The sequence below is a fragment of the Natator depressus genome, chromosome 18 (genome assembly GCF_965152275.1).
Source record: "Natator depressus isolate rNatDep1 chromosome 18, rNatDep2.hap1, whole genome shotgun sequence".
Taxonomy (NCBI): Eukaryota; Metazoa; Chordata; order Testudines; family Cheloniidae; genus Natator; species Natator depressus.
Window position 1 is genome coordinate 18,461,578 of NC_134251.1, and position 14,515 is coordinate 18,476,092.

Below are 14,515 nucleotides of genomic sequence, written 5' to 3' on the forward strand. Positions count from 1 at the left end.
CCTACTTACAGTTATGGCAGTGTAAATCTGGAGTAATTCTACTGAAATTATTCTACTCTGTTAGCTTGGATTGGAAAATGCTTTAAGATCTTTGGATGAAAGGTGCATAAAAGTGCAAAGTATTGCATCTCTCTCTCTCTCTCTCTCTGGTCTGCCTATCCTGTCTCACTTTCTTGCCTTTTTTTTTTAATGATTGATCACATCTGACTGTATCTGGAATCTAAAATGTTAAGAAATTCCTTTTTCTAAAGGTAGTGAGTTAGTTTCTTTGGGAATAGTTTATGCTGTAGCACTTTTGGCTGTGACTATAAGATGTTTTAAACAATTAAACTTTAGGAAGTGATGAGCACTAAGTCAATCGGATTTGTGCTCCTATGTCACTTAGATAGTACTGGAAAAAGTAGATTTTCAGTCTACGCTAAGTAGATTTGTCCTGGCAATGCTGCCTGTGTTGTATTGTCCTATTGAGCAATGGAGGGGGATGCCCTGGAGATCTTAAAGGAAGAAGCACTACTTAAATAATTGCCATTAAAAAAAAGAAGGAGGAAAAGAAAGGAAAAAGAGGAAGATTCTCTATTGTCTTAGAAGAATTGATTCTTAGGCACTGGAGATCATATCACTAAAAAATTGTCATCAGTCTGTGAAGGGTTAATAATTCTAGCAAAAAGTAATGTAGCTAAAATCCTGCCCCTTCCCTCTGCTCCAGTGTTTTCTACAGCAAAGGAACATGTACCATCAAGAGAGGGGAGAAAAGGGAAACTGACAGTGATTCCTCAGTGGCTGAGCTAATAAAATGGGATGAAATTTAAACTACCTTCTCATACAAACACAGAGAGAGACACACACACACACGCGCACACACACACACGAGCTACAGCAAAAGAGAGAGAGAGACAGAGAGGGAGAGAATGCTGGGAGTATTTATATTCTAATCTAGGCAACTGAAAAAAGTCTTATCTCTAGAAGACAATGGATTTAGGAAGCCTACCGCAGAAGCACAGTAGGTGGATTTATTCTTTCTACCGTATATTTTTTAATTTTTAGCCAGAGGGTAGATTGTACTTCTGCTTGCAAAATATGGCACAGTTGTTCTCTCTAGCCTTACTCAGGTTGATAGCAGAGCGGTTTGTACCCCCTTTCTTTCTATTCTGCACAGATATTTGTATAGTTGAAAGAATACCTGTTACTTTTGGGACTGTAAAGGTTTTTTGTTTTTGTTTTTAATTTTATCAGAATAGTAGTTGGTTCAGAAGCTCCTCTTTCTCTAAATAGATATGGTTTATTAATTATGGCAATGGTATCTGGATTAAAAAATAGTCTCTGCTAAATAAATGAAACTCCATTCCAGCGCTCAGAAACCAAATATATGCTGCTGCAATGAAACCTTGGTGGCAAAGCGATGTACTGAGTTAACATTTTATGTCAAATTTCAGCTGCTCCAGAGGAGTTTCAGCAGCTGTAGAGACAGCATATAAGCAGATCTTGCAAACTTTACCCACGGAGGAAGAGAAGATTTCTTTCTAAGTAGGAGCCAAGGAAGGTGATGCTTTAAGGAAGAGTCTTGCACTGCATTCCCAAGGAGTTAGGAATTGGTTCACATATTATTTGATAATGGCATTACCATGATAATTGCCACTTGGTAAACACAAAGCACTATATTTCAAGTGTGGCAGTCACTCAGATGGGGCTGCATTCTTACTGTGGTTATGCAGTAGTTTTGCTTGTGTAGATGATGCTAATACCTTTTGACTGTGCAGCCATTCTTATCTTTAGTTATAGTGCATATTTCACTTAAGCATTAAATAGACATCTTAAATCTTAAATGAGGTTTTTTCTTCAGTACAGCATGTGTGTGTGTGTGTGTGTGCGTGTGCCAGCTGCATGTTGTATGACACAAAGCATTATCCGGGAGACAGCATTTTTCATATCTGTGCATTTGTTTAAGATAAGTCACTCAGATCTTTGGTGGTGGTTGTAAAATGTCAGGCATGCTATGTGATAAGCCATCTTGGGTAGATAATCAGTTAAATAAATGACTGACAGGTAAATTGCAGCTACCAGATGGAATACATCTGACTGGTAACAGCACCTGTAGGCATTAAGGCACAGTGTAATGCCAGCTCTTAACAAAATGCAAAGTAGGGAGATTAGAGTACCGAAGACTGTTTGAAATGTACACCAAGACTCACACAGGACAGAGTGATATCTTATAGTTCTCTCCATAGCCAAGAAGGCATACATGATCTTAGTGATACCCTTCCAGTGGAGAACTTCTCTTCTCACGTCTGTCTTCTCCCTTCAGGCTTCTGATTTTAGTGATTTTGCTCCATTTTTCTAATGTGTTTTGGACCCGGTGATACTGACATATCTAATCTTTCTCAATAAAAATATTGATAGGTTTCCCCTACCCACTTTTAAATAGGGATAACGCCTAACTTGCAGACACCGGCTCAGTTTAGATTCTTAGACAGGGACTAGGGGAGGAAATAGTTTGTATTGTATGTGTGCCACATCAGAGCCAAGGTGTACCACAGTAAATGTGGGGCTAGATCCTCAGCAGATTTGTCCTCAATGGGGCTATGCCAGTTTACCCCTGCTAAGAATTCATCCCATGGTATTTTGTCTCTGGGTTAAATTGTGATATCATGTATGTCTGTAAATCCAGAGTAACTCAGTCGAATCCACTGAATGAGTGAGCTGCAGTTATTTTATACAGTAAAAGTTATTAAACAATACGAAATAGTATTGAGGTATGCAGGACCTGGATTTCCCACATAGATCAGAGCCAATGAGTTAATGATCGAATCATAGGAATTGGAGATGGAAGAAAGCTCCAATATTAGGTTAGCTACTCCAGCTGGGGCAGGATTTTCCCTGCCTCTCTGCACACCAGGACTTAGTTTGAAGTGTCCCAGGCAGTATGCACAGGAAGTTTCTTCTAATGTTCTGAATTTCTTTCTATCATTGCATCCCTCTCCAGGCTGGGGACACTGATATTAGAGCTAGGCAAATATTTTTCAGTGAATGGTTTATCCAAGTTGACCTGAAATTCCCCCCCCACCCCCCGCGCGATTTTTTGGTTCAGCCATTGAACTGAAAAATCAATTATTAGGCCAGCTGGAGCTGCTATAGAAAGGACAGCTTAAAATAAGCCTCATGCCCCCTCGGGCAGTTAGTAAGCCAACAGTAGCATAGACCCTTCGAAGGGACTTTGCTTTCAGTTATGCTGGTGTAAATGTGGAGTAAATCCACTCAAGGCAATAGTTACACTGTGGAAGAATTTGGTCCTTCTCAGGGCCTTTGAGCATTGCTGCCTTTCCCATTTGCACTGCTGTAGATCCAGAGTCACTGCACCAATGACCATGACGTCACATCAGTATAAAAATGGCATGAGAGCAGAACTGTGCCTCTTAACCTTGTTTGATGTTACATCCGTCACTGTCCCTGCCTGTACATTCAAAGGGGCTGATTCTGATCCCGCTTACATTGTGTTTATACTGGTTGGTGTTGCTCCATTGGAGTCATTCCTGTTTTACACTGGTGTAAGTGAGAGGAGAATTCAGCCCCAGGTCACCAGCTTGTGAAGATGCAGTGTCCTGTTTCATCAGACCTCTTGCCCTTTAAGTTTGAACGTTCTGACTCTATCAGACCTCGGCACTCGAAAACAGTTAGAAGTGGATATTTTAAAAGAAAAAACCAAACCCTTCTAGGAGGGCTCCCAGGAAGCCCCAGGTTCAAACTGGCTGGGATGGACTCTTTATCCTTTGGTGGTAGATAGGTGGATACCATGCTGCTTACTAAGTGGCCGGGGTTTATAATTTTTTCTTAATGAGGTCCCATCTACTCAGTATAGATATTACAGATCCCCAGGCACTTTATAGAAGAGGAGGGGAGTACACTTATAGCCTGGAAAAATCGGTTTTCCACGCCCCTCCCTAACTCCGGAGGCTGCCCTGCAGCCTACAGGTGGATGTATTTCAGTTACATTGCATATTAGGGGATGAGTCTGCTCTTGGTCACACCAGTGTAATCCAGAGTAACTCCATCTAAATCCAGGGCGTTTAGATCACTCAAAGAATTTAGCCTTGCATCTAGATTGCAGAGCTCTGCAATTGAAGAGCTGATTGGCTGCCTTTGTGTGGACTAAGCCCTGATTCCCTAAGTAGTCCCATTGCAGAGGAAGGTATACCTCAGGGTGAGTCCGTGGACAGAATTGGGCACATGAAGAGCTTCAGAAATGCAGATTATCAGTTTGGGTCCTGGCTGAAATATTCAGTGTAAAAGCTGTCCTAAAGCAAGTTGTGATGGGATTCTGGAGTCCAGTCTGGGTTCCTTAGGGAGATATGCTGGAGTCGTGGAGTTGGGATCTTGACTCCGAGGTGGTGCATGGGCCTGGTGTTTTGGTTTGAGGGGAAGGCCGGCTTTGTAGCTAAGATGCTTGGCTGGGACTTCAGGTATGTCTACACGGCAGTTAGACACCCGTGGCTGGCCCGTGCCAGCTGACTCAGGCTCGGGGGGCTTGGGCTAAGGGGCTGTTTGACTGCAGTGCAGACATTTGGGCTTGAGCTACAGCCCGGGATCTAGGACCCTGCAGGGTGGGAGGGTCCCAGAGCTTGGGCTGCAGCCTGAGCCCAACATGTCCACCACAATTAAACAGCCCCTTAGCCTGAGCCCCAGTCAGCTGGCATGGGCCAGCTGTAGGTGTCTAACTGTAGCGTAGACATACCCTTAGAAGATCTGGGTTCCATTCCTGGTTGCTCTGTGTGAACTCTGGCAGGTCACTGAGTCTTCTTGGGCCTCAGTTTCCTCTCTTTCCTTTCTGTCATCCTTTGGTTGTCTTGTCTGCTTAGACTGTAGGCTCTTCAGGGCAGGGACACTTGCTATGTCTCTTTACCCTGACCTCAGGTGGAGCCTTCCAGTTCCATTGTAATACAAACAAAAACATAATAATGGTTTGGGTCCATATTCCTCCCTGCAGGAAACATGGCTGTTGTGGGTAAATCTATTTCCTTTTGCCCCTTGCCACTAACAATTCCTTGAAAGGGAAGCTCAGTGTCTGCCAAGCTGTTGGATAGACGCTTTGTCTCACAGAGCATCTGCCAAGTGATCGATGATTCCCCCTTATGTCCTCTGCTTGTCACTCTTCGACCATCTCTCCTGCTCTGCAGGATGGCAGCACCCCCAGCAGCACCAGGCAGGGAATAGTTCCCCATAGAGAAATGGGATGCTATGAAAGGATTATGAAATTTGTTTTTCTTTCTTTCTTTGCTTGCTCTGCAGATTCTTCAGGATCGATCATGTACTGTCATTAAATTGCTCTGAGAGTCACTTCTGCTGCTCTGTATGCAGAGCTGGTCTGTGATTTTTGTCTCTCTCTTTTGATCTTGAGAAACCTGCTAGCTGTGATGTTTGGAGAAACATTTCTTGGGGATTGGTAGTACATTTTAGCTTAAGATATACAGGTACTCAGGAGGAACGGTGTAGATAGTACTCCTGTCTGTCTATCACACAGTACCTGTATAAGGACCAAGAAGGCAGTTCTTTCCCTTTCCTCAGCATTGGTTAGATCAGAGCTGGAGTGCTGCATACAGTACTGGATGCTGCGCTATAGGAGAGACAGAGAGAAGAGCTCAGAGACCAGAACAAAGATGAGATAGGATTCAAAGGGAAGGTGCTATGAGAGACAGGGGCTGGGGAGGATGGATTTATGGGTAGAACAAAGAGTTGAGCATTTCCCTTTCTACCTCTGTCTCTGGCTAGCAGTGTGACTTTGTGTAATGCACTTAATTGCTCTGTGCCTCGGTTTCCCCATCTGCAATTTCATTTTGGTATACTCGTCAACTTCCGAACTGTCCTGAAGTGTAGCTGCGTGCTTTTAATCAGCTGCCATATTTTACCTGAGAGGTGGCTGAATTTCAGTGTCAGTTGAAGCGATTCTTGCATACAAGTTAAATATTTATTTTTAACTGTGCTTTGTGATCTTTCGATATTATAGGTTCTATATAAAAACTAAGATCTAGCCACCCTACAAATATCTCAATGTGGTTTTATCACCTTAGCACTCACTAGCACAGTAGCTGAGGTGAGCAGGTTAAGATTTGTGTGTTTACAAATATTGAAATGTTGACTTGATTCGTGTCAAGGGTGACAGAATGTTAAAGTGAACATGATAAAAAGGTGTAATATAAAAACATGTTTTCAGTTTAAAGAAACAAATTTGTTTTAACTGCATTTTCTTGGTAAAACACAAGACCACGACCCATCCCTGATGCAACAGCATTGACTCCAGGGGAGCTACACCAAATATGTGGTTGCCCCATAATATTTAAGAGTATCTTTTTGATTATCCAGTCATCAGTCTAAAATGTTTTGGCTTCTCAGGGTGCTGGTCTAATAATATCCAGTGTATTTTTATTTCCTGACCAGAATCCATGGTGCACCAGTGTTCCTACCTTTTGTAACGCCAGTGCAGCACACCTAGGTGTTTGTTTCTAGCGCCAGTAGGCTCTGCAATATGAAATAATTTCTGCTCCACTTTCACTTTGCAGTGGAGAAACAATTGTGATGTCTCCTGCCCTCAGCACCTGATCAAGTGATGCTTATGTTTTTTGAAGGAGGCTGCAGACAATGTAATATGCTCAGAGGTTTAGTGCATGACTTGAAAACATTGCCCTGCACAGGGCTAGCCTCTCAGCTCCTTGGATGATTGCAATAACGAGCTTTCTGTGGTTGTGTTAGAGATGCGGAAACAGAGTTATAATGATTGTCATGTTCAGTAACCGGCCGTTTACAATAATAGTTGTAATTAGATTTTAATTTTTAATGTTTCAGACAGGTTAAGAGCTATGGTTCAGTTTATATATTTTCAGTTATCATTAGTGCAATGACGGTAACGATGAGCTGTTTGCTGTTAAAATCAGCAGTACGCCACCCCCAGGAATGGAATAATACACTGAAAAATAAACAGACTTTGGCAATCACCTTGAAGAAAGTAGCTTAGGTTGGCACAGTTTGAGGCGCTTAAGAATCATAATTTGTGCAGTGGATTGTATCTCTGAAGACCAGCGCCCGCCTTCAGAATGAAATAATTAGAGGCATCTTTCCATCCCCTCTGATGCTTGGGGGTTCTGTAGACATGCCATTGTGAGACTTATCTAACCCCGCCCTTGTCCATGGCCAGATTATACGGCCTGATTCAAAGCTCATTGAAGACTCTTTCCTTCGACATCAAGGGCTTCTGGCTCAGACCTTTAAAGTCACATCTCTGATGTTTCACATGGGGCTGTAAGGGAATGCCATAATTGTCTCTGTTAAGGATTCCTTAGCTGGACATACGTTGTACTGGCCAAAGATTCAATTCTCTATCATCCTGTATCCCTGCTAAAAATGGTGGTCACTGCTCCTCTTGCATAAAGAACTGGAGTGCAGAGGATTCAGGGACTTGGGAAGGACAGCTGGCCTGCAGCTGATATCTGGGTTTCATGATAATGCTGAAATAATGGCACTTCTCAGGCCCGATTCTGCCCTTCCTTACACCGCTGTAAACGAAGAGTGACTCCATTAAAGCCAATGGAGCTGGTGTAAAAGAGGAGAGACTCCACTGAAGTCAAAAAGAGTCATACTGGTGTAAGTGAGAGAAGAATCAGGACCACTGAGTCTATTTTGGCAGTATCCAGCGGTGGATTAAGGCAGGATCTTTGAATCCTTGGGATCTTTGGAACTATAATGGGTGATGGTCCAGATGTAGCAGGTGGGGTTGCAGCACAGCATGAACCACTGTGCTGGAGGGCAGTGCTTTTTGGGGGGACAGCTAAAGCTTTGGTAGATCTTAATCCACCTCTAGTGATACTGTAACCAGTCTGTGGCCACGTGCTGCACACCGTGGCCTGCTCCAGAAGCCCCAACCCAAGCTACAGCAGAATCTCCATTAGCTGTGCATGCAGTATGGAGCACATGACACACAACCGAGCATGTAGAAGGCAATGGTGACAGTGTCTTTCTTTTGTGAGTCCTCTTGGGAAAGGCCCTGAATCTGCATCCTGAAATGTGGCCAATGAATAGGACCCACGGCTGGGAGATGGGACACCTGGCTTTTATCCCTAGCTCTGTCATTGGCCTTCTGTGTGACCTTGAGGGAGCCACTTCAGCCCTCTGTACCTCAATTTCCCCATCTGTAACATGAAGATAATAGTAGGGCTGGTCTACACATGGAAATTGCATCGATTTTAACAAAATTGGTTTCTAAATCACTTTAACTAAATCAGTGCAGCTTTCTCGTTAAGCTAAGTCAGTATTGGTTATGCTTTTATTGAAAACGATATCAGGTATGATTCAAGAGTGTCTTTACAAATGGGTTGTACCAATTTATTATTAGGGAAAAAAAGGGTTCCTTGTACTCCCCTGTCTGTATCTATCTGCTGTCTTTTGTCTTATACTTCGATTGTAAGCTCCTTTGGGTCTGAACCATCTTTTTGTTCTGTTTGCACAGCAGCTAGCATAATGGGGTCAGGTCTATGACTAGGGTTCCCAGACACAATGGTAATACAAATAATAATAAGGACAAATCTGTTACCAGAACTGCTAGATAAACAGCCAAATTCTCCAAAACCAGACACTTTTCTGCCCTCCATGACTGGTTTTGGTAGTGTAGGGGGAGAATTTGATGTAGTTAATTCTGTGTCCATGAATCCTCAAATCCCTCTTTCCAGGATTCAGGAAGATTTCATTCCTTTTTTCTGCCCCAACTTATTATAATACACATGGGGGGCAGTGGGGGAAATGGAGGTGGGAGATGGAGAATTCGGTAGCTCCCATGGATTTTTAAAAAATTCTCCAGGCATATTTATGATTTTTATCCTATTGTACAAATTTCTTTATGGTTTGAGACTGATAAAATCAAAGGCTCTGAATATTCAGATATGTCTGCAGAGACTGCTAGAAATCTGTACAGAATATACAGGTCATGGGAAGTCTTTTATGTTCTGTTCTTGCAAAGCAGAATCCGACTAGCCTTTGAAAGTGATGGTTCAATCTGTGTTTGGAAATCTCAGTGTGAACCCCACACGCACACAGAAAGCAATCAATCCTGGCCTAAATTTATGTCAAATAAATTCATAGCTGAGATTACTTAAGAAATGACTCATCACAGAGGGGCAGGAGCCAGGGCTTCTGTTCCAGTGTCTGACAGGAGTTGCATCCCTAACAAGAGGAGGTCATTGCTAGAAGAAGCTTGAAGTTGGGAGGGGGGGGGGATCTTCCTCCTTTTCATCTTCCTTCCACAGCTTCCTCCTTTTCTTTTCCTCGTATCAGAATTATTCATAGGCCTGTTTTACACCAGGCGAGCCATGACCTCACTGTTTGGTCACTAGTAAACTGAGCGCATGCGGGATCACTTTCTGTCCCTGTATTGTCTGGGTTTTACAGTATAATGAAAACATTTCAAATTTTCACCAATGCTTTTCAAATGCTGGAAAATATGAGCACCATTCATTGGAGGATCTTAAAGCACTTCGAAAATACTTGTTAAGCCTCACATGACCATCACCAAGGAGTGAGTAGGTGTAAGCTCTGTGGAGCAGAGGAAGTCTCTGTGTTCTGTTTGTACACCTAACACAATGGGATGCTGGCCCATGACTGCATCTGCTAAGCGCTACAAATATTTAATAATTGTGGTAGCCTGGTGACAGATGACTTTCCAAAAAACCTGAGAAGATCTTGGATTGGGGATACTGAGACAGAGAGGTTAAGCCACTGGCCCAAAGTCCATACTGTGAATCAGCAGCTGAGGTGAGTAATGGATCTCCTGGGTCCCTTGCCTGGTAACACCCCTTCTGATATAGTCATTAGGGTAGACCAAAGCAAGAGTAACATGAAGTCATTAGCTATATTGTCTGTTTTTAATGATCTGCTAGCGAACTAGTAGCTGTTATCCAACAGCTGTTAACTGTTAGCACCAATAACCTCTCTGGCCATTGGGACAGGCATTATTCACAGTCTCAGCCCAGATGCATTGTTTCTTCGAGAGCACACAGATTGGAAGGATAAAACACATATGTCTCCCACTCACCCACTGCCCTGGGGAAGTATTGGTAGCAAAAACATCTGACTTGCCTGTCTGTCTCCAAGCTCCTGTGTTCTGTGCTACTTATGGCTCAAGGTCATCCCTCTGATCAGGACCTGGCCCTTTTTTCTTTTAGGATTATTTACAGATGCTTAGGTGTTGGGTTTGATGTGATATTAGATCTACTGGGAATCGCCAGGAAATGATTAAGCCATCAGGATAACCAAGTGAAAAATAGAGACATCAAATAGCTGTCATGAATGGCTGGCTCACCAGAGGTGGAGGAACGGATTTGCACTCAGAAGCTTGGGGCAGGGATTTATTTTAGGGGGATGCTAAAATGATTTGCTTGGATCGTTCAAGTGAGCACTTTGGAGACTGGACAGAGACACCCACCCACCCGCATAACAGCCTTAAAAGCACCTCCAGGTCCTTTTCTTTCTCCTATTTCTTTCGCTTGAAAAAAGTATGTAGGGCTTGTGAAAGCTGCCAGATTAAGAGCCATGAAGATGAGCTGCGATGCAGTTTAGGCCACGCTGGCAGTGTGAGCTTCTCCAGTGTTTCCCAACAATATGCCTCACCTACTCACGTGGAGCCATTTGTATATGTGAAAAGATTTGGGCTAGCGAAAAGGAACTTTCAGGTCCCTCTCTGCTGGGACTGCAAGCCTGGGTGTAAGTTGGTGCCAGCTAGTCTCAGTTAATTTCCTAGCAGTTAATAGGCTGCCCTGCAGCCACCAAATGGAAACAGCTTTCAGTCACTACCAGTTTGGGACCCATTTTGAACCAGTGAAGAGTTTTGCTTTCACTCAGTCCTTGCCCTCCTACACAATCATGTGGCTGGCAGTCTGAAAAGTGCCTTGTACTCATAATATTCTAGTACTCAGGTTTTCAGCTGTATAGTCACTGACCGGTACAAATGGAGACATAAAGAGAGTAGTAGCTAAACAATAATAGAAGAGCCTGTTCCAAGGAGACACCTTTTGGGTTGGTGCCCTTTGGATCTCATTATTTTGCATTTTTTGTTTGTTTGTTTGTTTTTGTTTTTTCCCCTTCCTTCTGACACCTCTGGGAATTGAGTTTGAGGCGGTAATAAAATGAAGACTTAGCAGTGAACTGAAAATTCTTAAAATAAATAACTTGTTCAGATTCCAACTTGCTTACAGAATATATTGTCCATGCAGAAAAATAGTTGAAAATCATTTCCAACCTCTACTTATCTGCTAATAGCTGAGTTCAGGAGAGCAGATGGCTTTTTCTCTGCAACAGCTGTAGCACTAAATTTACTCACAGTATTTTAAAAAAGACTATTAATGTGAGGGCCCTGAAGAAGTAGCTCACTCAGGTGGGGAATGCTTGCACCCTCTCTCAGATAAATAGCAAACTAGTGATTCATGCATCAATCAAAGGAATATGTATGATCCACTGGGCAGGTTTGGGGGCCTGATAAGTTACAGATTTTCAAAAGTGCCCAGCATTGGCCTAACTCTACCTCCACTGAAGTTTGAGAATTCTTCCATTGACTTCAGTGGTTGTAATTAGATCAGTGCTGTGTGCTTTCGAAAAATCTCACCTATGTATATGTACAGTGTGTGTTTGAAAATTAACAACTTTAATGGAGCTGTCTTTATGTAAAATAATGTGCTACAGATGTACGCCATACCAACATTTGCTGTGAATTTATCATCTTATGTGAGCTACGTATGGTTGGACTGGACTAGGACTTCAGATGAAACACCTAGTTTTTCTGCCACTCAGTCAAGTGCTGTCATAATGAGACTAGCATGGCAAGAGCCCATGTTTGTGTCTCAATGGCTTTAAGAGGATGCTTGCTCTGTAAACAACCCAAAAGATTATTTTTATAATTGCTGTTGCTGTAAGCTCTACCTAAGATGTGGAACCCAGTGGGGTTCTGCAGTGTGTAGGAACTGCACTGCAGTGCTTATTGAGATGATACTTGACTGCAACAAGGAGACAGACTTACTATGATGTCCCACAAACAGTGTTGCACTCCCCAGATTGTTATGTTCACTTGTTAGATTTCTGGCACCTCCGATCCTGCAGTTGCTGCCAACAAGAACTGAATGGCAAATACTGTTAAAAAAACCTTCAGTCATAGAGTCAGGCTGAGGGTGTGTAGTACTCCTTTTCTTTTTGTTAGATTACGTACTTCTGGAATCTGGCAGGTCATACAATGTCATGTAGAAAGTGAATTCCCAAAAGAAAAAGACAAAGTGAAGTGGGTAATAGAACTCCATGTGCACTGATCAGCGGTGACAATCATAGTGTTAGGTGGCCATGATGAAGAGGAATACTCCAAGCAGCACTTATCGTTAGCTAACTTTCCTGTACGCCTTTAACGATGGCTTTAATAAATGGATCATCCATCTTTAATAAGAATTTAAGTCTATTAATAACACATACCATCGCTGCTAACAGCTGTAATGGGAAAAGCAAAGGGGTTTTCATGGAGAGCATTAGAGTCAGTAAACATAGCCTTAAGTCTCATTTTAATCAAACATGCACTTCCCTTTTATCTGCGGGGGGGGAAGAACACCAAAGAGAGAACATTGCTGTAAGTTAATTGCTCTTGGCAGCAGGAAGTAAGTTCAAATTGCTCAGTTTGGTTCAAGAGAATGGGGGGGATTGAGAAAAGATTATGCAAATCTAATTGGCCCCTTGATGATTGCAAATTTATGTGGTTTTTATACAACCAATTAAATGCTTTAGGAAAAGAGGGTTTCTTTCTTGTTTCTTGCTGGTCTAATTCATTCCATCAGGAGTGACCCGTGTCCAGACCAGAGGTTGTGGAACTATATGGGGTACAGGAGGGATTAGTGATGGGACACACACTCATCGCTGGTTCAGTTCAGGAGTAGGTTTGGAGTGGCCAAAAGTGGTTATTGTCTGAATGCATCCGATGAAGTGAGCTGTAGCTCACGAAAGCTTATGCTCAAATAAATATGTTAGTCTCTTAAGGTGCCACAAGTCCTCCTTTTCTTTTTGTCTGATGGTTGTTTCAAGGCCTGTATTTAATAAATTTGTGAGCTCAGTCCATGTTGCAGATGCCAAGCAATGACACTGACAGCTGGGATGTCGCAGACTGAATGGTCCTGGGTATTGTCTCATGGGGTTATTTCTCTGGGCACATTGGTGAGGTAGCCCACACTGTATCCTTTTGACTTCAAAGGTGTCAATGTGGCATGTTTCAGAAGCACAATGGGCTAATTTCTCTGCCTCCGTAACTTCATTGCCTTTGATGGAGTTATGCTTGCAGAGAAGTTGGCCCGCTGTACTTCTGAAACTCCATTGCCTTGGATGGAGCATTGTGAGCAGAGAATTTGGGCCTTATTATTAAAGGTTTTGGTGAGGAGTGGGAAGGGAAAGGAAAGTGAAGGGGCCAGGTTTTTATTGTTGGGTTTTGTATGGACACTGGCAATTTATCTACAATCATCTTCAAATATTCAGAACTGTATTTGATGCACTGCTTCTGTCAGTAATGGGTTATGAAAGAAAATCAATACCCTCTTACATTTACAATTTAATACCCTTTATGATAGGCAGATTTCCTTCACCACAGTCCTTTAAATCCAGTGTATCTCTGCCAAGTCAATGGCATACACAGAGCAGGTTGTTAGCTGTTTTCACTTGAGATGGTCCCTCATTTGGGGAGCTAGAGAACCTAATTTCTAGTCTGAGCGCATTCTAAGCATGTCCATTTCTCTTTGCTAGTTTGCTACTGATAAAGTCATAAGAAAAAAGTCCTTTGGTTCAAGAAGTGAAATTGATCGCAACAGGATTTGGAATCCAGCATCTGTTGCTGAGGCATAGAGTTCTCTGCAATGTTTATGGAAAAACAGAATTAACCACAGTTTATTCCGAGCTCTGTACCCAACACTGTATCACACACTTCTGAATGTAGAATGTTCCCTTCTACCAGGTACATCTCAAGTCTGATACATCAGTAACAGAGAGAGGGAGAAGCCAAACACATTCGGTATCGTTCGGTTTTTTGTTTTTATTTCCAATTTTCAGCCATATTTTCAGTCACCTTATCTGCACTGTGTCTGCATCCACACACACTTCTTTTTGCATGTGCTAAAGCAAGTTTTTTCCTGTACAAATTTTCAGAGTGTATTTTAGGAGGCTCTTTTTGAAAATGAGGCTTCATATATGTGAGATCAGTAACCTATTTGTGTAGACTGACATGAGCCTGTGAAACATTGCTGAAGGAGGAACATGGGTTACATGGTCTGTCATGTGCTATCTCACTGCTACAGAGAGGACTATACTGGAAACGTTAAAGAAAGTTACTGTGATGCACATGGTAAATTATGCAGTGGTGTTCTTTGGGGGAAGCTGGGAATTCTTTCCTGGCTCTTGTGGTGATCAGTTTATGCCTTGAAACACACAATGTTATTTACCTTCTCTTGACATGTTAAACCACAAATGTTGT

At 42.5% G+C, this 14,515-nt stretch overlaps 1 protein-coding gene across 3 annotated transcripts in view; it reads left to right on the forward strand.

Annotated features, from left to right (window-relative positions):
• The window catches only part of PLCH2 (phospholipase C eta 2), a 275,766-nt gene that overhangs the window by 27,001 nt on the left and 234,250 nt on the right, over positions 1-14,515 (forward strand). Inside the window, exon 1 of one of the 3 annotated variants that reach the window (XM_074934093.1) lies at positions 231-1,000. The exons of the other annotated variants lie outside the window; for them this stretch is intronic. Coding sequence (XP_074790194.1) covers positions 970-1,000 — 31 coding nt within the window. The 5' untranslated portion in view covers positions 231-969. Of the gene's footprint in view, positions 1-230; positions 1,001-14,515 lie in introns of those variants that run through there. 3 annotated transcript variants of the gene reach the window in all.